The sequence below is a fragment of the Curcuma longa genome, chromosome 1, assembly GCF_044706935.1.
Source record: "Curcuma longa cultivar G26 ecotype Majalengka, Jawa Barat chromosome 1, ITB_CL_G26_1.1, whole genome shotgun sequence".
Classification (NCBI taxonomy): domain Eukaryota; kingdom Viridiplantae; phylum Streptophyta; class Magnoliopsida; order Zingiberales; family Zingiberaceae; genus Curcuma; species Curcuma longa.
This window is the reverse complement of record NC_133861.1, coordinates 19,846,909-19,854,433: the sequence shown is the minus strand read 5'-3', so window position 1 is coordinate 19,854,433 and position 7,525 is coordinate 19,846,909. Positions and strand designations below refer to the sequence as shown.

Below are 7,525 nucleotides of genomic sequence, written 5' to 3'. Positions count from 1 at the left end.
TTGTATGTATCATAAAGCTGTCATGGTTTTCAAAGTAGAGATCATGAGTTGAAGATTAAAATAGGGAAGGGTAAAGCAATTCATCAATCAACTTGTGTTTTTTATCTTGTATATATTTCTTCAAAGAACATGTTACTTCATTTGTCATTTCAATGAAAAGGTGCCCTCTAAATGGTTTCACTATCCCATCATAGTGAGTTAGAATCCCACTTTTTTCAAACAAGCTTACTGGTGGATAGGCGTTATCCTTAATGCCATCGTGTTATTTTTAAGCTTTTGCAATTTGATTCTAGTGAAGAGATTAAAAGGAGGGTCCTCTTCTCGAGCATCTTTTTTACAAAGTCTTTTGTTGCCTATCTACTACTACTTAGTGCTATTTGTTCTTCATTTCAATACATTTTCCTTTATATCTTTTCCTCTTCCTGTTGTACAACTGACACTTCCGACAAAACCAGTTCAGTTGCTGCGGCATTCTTTTGCACAATGAAGAATTAAAATTGTATTGGTTCTAAAAATTCATCAATGGATTATTTCCAACTTGTCATCCTTTATTCTAGCAATAATTTGAGAATGAGTACGGAATAACTAGGCTTGCTAGTTCTTTTGTTGCAATGAGGTGTTATTTCATATGAATAAGCTGCAGGAAGTTGCTTGCTTCTCATCAGAAGGAAGGGAACTCGATACTTGATGAACACTTGCTCCTTGGATAGACCGGGCAATCAATGAGGTTAGCTGCTGATGTGTCCACACACAGGTAGACTTGGTATAGTTGACTGTTCCCTGATTCGTCCACATTGCACTCGATTCCAGGAGTGTAGCCAATTCCATCACTGATGGCACTGCGGATGTTCTTGAGGCTGTAGAATCCACCATCTGGATGAATGCCTGCAGCCAGATATGGTCGGTGAGTGAGTACTAGCCATAAAGCATATTTGCAATGGATTAATCATTGAGGATAATCACCTGCATCTTCAAGGATCTGGAGAAGGTTGGTTTGCTTCTTCAACTGGAGGGATGTTTCGAAGTAAGAATGCTGGTCCAGAATGGACTCGGAGCAGGTGCCGTGCTTCTCCCATTCATGGCTCCAGAATTCGGAGCCATCTGAACTGGGGCATGCCAAGGTTGGCCAGTTCGCTTTCATGCTGCTTAGTAAGTCTCTAATCTGCAATTGTTTCTTCTTGTTTGTCAATACGAAACATAAATTTAAAGCCTTAACAACATAAATAGGAAAGTGATTAGATTGCCAGGACAGTTGCCCTGCCTGGCTGTAGCCTTTATTATAACTTCCAAAAACATAAGACCAAAGTTGGGAAGGAAATAATTGAATCCTTCTAAAGTATATATGCATTTGATGACAAGAAAATTTAGGATAAAGAAATGAACGGGAAACAGAACCATGATAGGCAAGAAATGAAAGGAAATTTGAACTTAGCACAGAACCTGGGAAGGATCATAAGGGCTATCAGGATCACAATTGGAGGGGTATGACCCGTCGTTGTTGTTAGGCCACAACCCATGGATGCCAAAATCGGGTGCAGGTTTTCCGCTGGTGGGATAGCAGCAACTTCGCCTTGTGTCACAATATGACCCAGGCCACTGTTTTCATATTTAGTCATCAACAGCATCATCGTATAATTAGTGCAATCAAAAAATACAAAGAATCTTACTGAAAAAAAGATTAGAGAAAGGAAAGAAGATGCTACGGAGTGATTATAACCTGTTGGACAAAGTAAAAGAAGTCGAAGCTTTGTGCTGTGATGGTACATAGGGTTGACAAGAGAAGAGGGAGGAATAGAAGAGAGCGGGGAGAAGAGTTGCTTGTCATGGTTGTTCAAATCCTTTGGATTGCAAAAATGCCTCTCCAATATGTTATATACAGACATGGAAGAGGAGCATAAGAACAGCATATTCCTAATGTTGCATTAAGAGGAATAAGTTAAGACATTGCCAAATTCAGATTTTAAAATGTGGTGCGAATTAATTGTAATAAGAGAAAGGAGATCACAAATCCAAATGAGACAGTTGGCACACGAAACTTGTTTGGAAGTTGAGTGTTAAATTGTATCTTAATCGCTAGCATAAAATTAAACCCCTTCCTGGCGAGAATGGGAGGAGCGTTATGTGGATTATTAAAGGAAAGAAGAGGTTGCAATCATTTTGGTTCCTTCAGAGCAACGTTCACGCCCCGGGATCTCAACCTCAATTTTGAACATTACCATCTTTTGTGCTTTATCTGTTTTCCTTATTTTGTTGAATAACTAGTGTCATGATCAGCCATGACAAGCCGTGAAGGCATCGTCCATAACACGATTAGGGAGTTTGTTTACACTCTTTCTTTGTTTTTTTTCCTTTGCTAGAATAAGGTGCTGGAGGGGACAGCGCACAAAGAACGTTAGCACACACAGATGTTTGAAAAAAATAAATAAATCATTTCCGTACCCTTCATTCAAATCTGGTACCTGAAGACTAATCATAGGAAGTAACAAAAAATACAGGCAAAGGGATCTAAACCTAAATCAGGAACTCCAAAAAAAAAAAAGAAGCTGATATGTATTGTTTCCAACAGTTGAATATCAGTGTTACAAAAAAAAAAACACTTCTGAAGCTGTTGTATATGTATTGTTTCCTTTTTTTCATTTAAAATTCGTCTTTAGCACTGAATATCAGTGTTACTGATTTCCTTTATTGGAAATGAGCTTCCTTGTTTTAGCATACAACAGTTCTGTTGTATATGCATTGTTTGATAGGAGAGATGCGCCGGCGGTATAAACGGTGGATGGATACCTATTGAGGAAAGTTTTCCACTGATTTACTTTCCGTCCTTCCAAGTAAACAGGGCATATGTTTCCAGCCTACCATCCAGCCCCAGTGATCTATTTGTAATTATTGCAATGTTTAGACCTTCTTGCAAAGTGCAACAGTGTGCTTCTGGATTGTACTACGTGCGTTTCGTGTCCCTCCATCTAAACCCTTCCCCACTCACGCCGACGCCGCCCCTTGCCGCAGCCGCCCCGACCACGTTAAGCTGCTGTCTCACGCTTCCGACGCCCCGTGCCACCTTCTGCGGGAGTTTTCCGCGGAGGGAGCATCAAGTGGGGCGCCTCAGGACTGCGACGCTGCTGCCCGCGACGTCATTAATCGGTAATACGCCTCCTTTCCACCGTATAATTATCCGCCGCCGCCGCCGCCGACGACGACGATGAATCTTGGCTTGTGCTCTGCTCGTTGTCTCTCCCTCATAAACCCTAATACAGTCATTTCCCAATTCCCTCTTCCGCTCCAGTCTCAAATTTTCGTTGTTTCTTCCGCCACTGAAGTCATCTACTTTCTATGTAATCTTTCTTTTTTCCTTTTTTTTTGGCCCAAAAGGGAATCCTATCGCTGTCTATTTTCCAACTTCGATAACTTCCTTTTTCACCTTAATTTCTCTCTTCCAGCTATCGAAGCTTTATACTACTTAGGAAACTTGCAGGAAAAAGGCGAATGGGCCATCACTTCTGTTTTGCATGATGCTGCTAGCGTGGTATAAATGATGATCATTTAGATTTACGCCATTCCTGTAAACTTAGATGTTATGCTAATTAGTCAAAAATTGGCTTGTATTTAGCTTGTTTTGATGTTCTTGGTTCTTATGTTAACTGTCAGGGGCTAGCAGATTGCTTAGTGCTGTTCATAGTATGAATTCAGGTAGTAATTTTAGTTCCGTTGAAGTTTAATAGGCCTTTGGATAATTTGACAATGGTGATTGTCCTGAAAGAAGTGAATGTGGGCATATCTGTTAGGTATTCCATTTATTCAGCAGCATGTCGAGGGTCCCAAATGGCTGCAATTCTCAGTTGGGGTAATGGTTTCTATCAATTTGTTGGAATCACTGTCTTTGGTTTTAGCTAAAGATTATATGATACATAGTTGTGAAAGGCACGCGTTTGACTGCACGTAGGTGCTAGGCAAGGCTAGGCGCCCCATTTGCGCTTGGGTAGTGACTTAGGTGCACTGTTTGAAAGAAGCGCGCTTAAGCGTGCGCCTTTGAGAGGCGAGAGTCATGCGTATGGCGCAATTTTTCTCGTCTTATTGAAGCGAAATTCTTTTTTTTTTTAAAGCCCAACCCTCATGGTGGTAGGGCGTCACATGAGCCCCGTGGTCGCGAGAGGTGCATAACAGGAAGTAATTTAACTTTTAATTAAACAAAGTTTAAGTTGATAATTTCAATCAACTCCTTTCTATAGTAGAGATAATTTAAATAGATTTAATTAAATTCTAATAAAATTATCTCATTAATTTAATTTTATATATATATATATATATATATATATATATATATATATATATATATAATTTCAATAAAACTCCTACTATAGATTTAGTTGGATACAAATCTGAAACTTGAAACATCCGGCAATGATGATAATGATATGATTGAGAAAGATGATGAAGATTTTGATGATTTAGATATTTGAAGTTTGTTTTTTCTTTAATTTGAATTATATGTATAACGTATTTATCTGTTAGTGAATTATATATTTACATTATTATTTAATATTTTATGGACTATAATTTTGTTAGTGATATTTTGACAGAAATTCCCTATATATGTTTGAATTGTAAAAATTTATACCCAAAATGTCTTACTTCGATAAGGTGCACGCCTCACCTTATGCCTAGCGCCTCTGGTCCCACAACACCTATGCGCTTTTAGGCGTTTTTGGATGTCTGACGCCTTAAATAACTATGATATGATATGTATTTGTTTTGTGAATAACTAAATATTAGATGATATCTACTGTGGTCTGATTTAGTTTTACCATATATCTTATATATATATTCACTAAACTTTCTCTATGAAAAATAAGATCTTGGATGGTCAGTTGTTTCAATTTACTTTTCCATTCCCAACGATGGTTGTGCAGGTTGGGCATCCATTAGTATTCAATTAATGAAAGCAAAGTCAAGTTATTATTATTATTATTATTACTTTTTGGTTTAATAAAAGGTCAAATTATTTTATTTGACTGGTTTGAATTTTTAAATTGAATTGAGTGTTAACCATTCCTTTGCTGAATATTAACTCAAGGAACTGATAGACAATGCAATGAAAGACATATAGATCTCTGGTTGAATAAACTTTGTACTGGTGCTAGACTATTGTTGTACAATGAGATGCAGTTTTGTAAAGATGTTCATATAATCATCCTAGATAAGATAGTTCACCCTCATCATGTTCCGTGGTAACTTCTAAATGTAGAATCTAGTTCATCTTTCCATTAAGTTTGTGATGTAATGGATGATAGGATAAATTTAGCAGTATGCCCTTAATATAATAATATTTTCTGGATTTTTCTCTCTCTAATTTTGGCATTTAATTACAGTCAGCTTATACCACATGCTGCCACTGTTGCACGAATTCTGATGGAGTATTCCAAGAGAGATGTATCCATCTCAAAGGATAAAATTGTTTTCTGTGATGGAGTATTTGCTAATCTCCATGGGAGCTGGTAAGTAGCTTCCATTCATACTGGTGTGGTTTGTATGTTTTACATGATAAAACTAAGCTGGAGTAAATCTGTAATAGCTGATGAAACTAATTGTGAATTTATATTACAACGATAGAACTTTTCTACTACTGTGTTTATACTTGCATATGCATTCTTGTGTGGAAATTTTTAAGTGCATTTTGTTTGGTAGTAGATTGTTCATTTCCTTGTGATTAGATTAAATTGTTCACGGGTTCAAGTCTCGAAAATAACCTCTTGCAAAATAGAATAAGACTGCGTACAATAGATCCCTTCTCTAGGACCCCGCATTCACGGGAGCTTTGTGCACTGGGCTGTGTTTTTTTTTTTTTTGCAAGTTTTGATCTTAATCAGGAATGGCTTTGTATCTTGCTCAAGAGCTAATCAATAATGCTTTAGCTGATTCAAATGATCACCCTGCAAGCAATACATATATATCAAATCAGCACTTGTCAGTAGAATTTGATCAAGCTATGGCACAAAACAACCTACGAAAAAGAAAGCATTTTTCTGAATCCACAATGCAACTCCAAAATGGTACTCATAAGCAGAGTGTCGCAACTCCAAATGACAGTTCTGTAAAAACAGCTGCACTTAAGGCATTGAAAGTTCTTCTTACTGTAGTACGCCCTTCACTCTTACCTTGAATTTGCATTGACATATTAACATAATGCAGTGAAATCCTGATGCAACTAATTCAAGTTTCCATTTTCTGAGCATAAACAGATTATTTCTTCATGTCATTGTTTACCAAGTAGTTTCTCGTGAATTACATTGAATATTTTTTGTTCTCTGTGTTTTTGACTGAATCATGCATCATGCTATAATTCATGAAGCATAATATAGTACAAACAAATATAAAAGGTTCCAGCTGATCAGCTGTAAATAGTATGGTTTATTTAAAGAGGGTTGATGAACGTTGCATTTGATATGCATTTTTCATGATCCTTGGGACATCTTTTGGACTATATCAGCTTTTTGTCCAAAGAGAACAGTTTGTATCCTACCATAGTTCCCTTTGTGATATTTTTTTACCTTGTGCTCATTTTGTCCTATAGGAGTTTCATGTTTATGTTAATCTATATATAGTGTTTTTCCTTCTGCACCAATTCTTACCAAGTCATTGGAATTGTCCTGTGACTTATATCATAATCTGGATTTTGTAGGGTGGTTCTTTGAAATCAGAATCTTAGCAATCGGATGTGGATCTTTTGTGGTTAACTGTAGCAAAAATGCCTTTGATATGGGATGGGTTAACGAGGAGAAGTCTTCCGTTATGGAAAGAGTAAACACATTTTATGGGTCAAAAGTGGAGTAAACCGAGTGGATGGAGGCTTAGATGACTTTCGTGGATGGCAAGTCAAATGGATTTGGGTTGAAGCCTAACGAGCCAAATTGATTGGGTGAGTAGAACAAATTAAATGTGCTTACCAATGGGCAACATCAATAACGATCTTCTATTAAGTGATAAGGCTGCAACCCATTCTCACGTCACATCCCTAAATTTTTTTTTTCCACCTTGGATCACAATACTTGCGATCTAATCAGTATATCTTTGTAATTTTCAGGCAAGCAAAGAAGTTTCTTTCTCAAGCTACAGTTAGTCAGAAGAAGCTGGCAAATGCCACATGCAAGGTCCTCTTTTCTTAACTATTCAAAACTCGACTGCCATTAAAAATGAGCGCGTAGTTGTTGTATACATTTAATAAAAGTTGGCATTGGCAATTGTTCAAGTGGCAAGTCATCACGACCTAAGAGATAAGGGCAGAACTGGAGGATTTTAGACCATGTACTCAACACCTAGAGATAGAGACTGTGGCTGTGGCAATTTAATACCGATACAGTAGTGGAAGTCCCTGAGGAATGTAGACCATACACTTAACGACTAGAGATTGTGACTCTGTGCTATGCTGGTGTTTGCCAATAAACAAGGCATTCTTCATTATGGGGATAGAACTTGCTCCGGATAAAATATCAATGTATAATCCAAATGTCGATTACATGCATCACTGTTT

At 37.4% G+C, this 7,525-nt stretch overlaps 1 protein-coding gene and 1 long non-coding RNA gene across 2 annotated transcripts; one reads left to right on the top strand and one right to left on the bottom strand.

Moving 5' to 3' along the window:
• Positions 1–661: 661 nt before the first annotated feature.
• Positions 662–1,884, bottom strand: LOC141845244 (extracellular ribonuclease LE-like). The gene is made up of 4 exons (XM_074733310.1): positions 1,718–1,884; positions 1,441–1,596; positions 964–1,162; positions 662–885 (listed from the first exon to the last, which is right to left on the bottom strand). Exons 1-4 carry the CDS (start codon positions 1,823–1,825, stop codon positions 662–664), a joined length of 687 nt encoding a protein of 228 aa, XP_074589411.1. The 5' UTR covers positions 1,826–1,884.
• A 1,535-nt stretch (positions 1,885–3,419) lies between these two features.
• On the top strand, positions 3,420–7,480 carry LOC141834949 (uncharacterized). The gene is made up of 4 exons (XR_012602354.1): positions 3,420–3,523; positions 5,367–5,492; positions 6,677–6,913; positions 7,079–7,480. It is a non-coding gene; the product is annotated as an uncharacterized LOC141834949 (long non-coding RNA).
• The last annotated feature ends 45 nt before the right edge of the window (positions 7,481–7,525 follow it).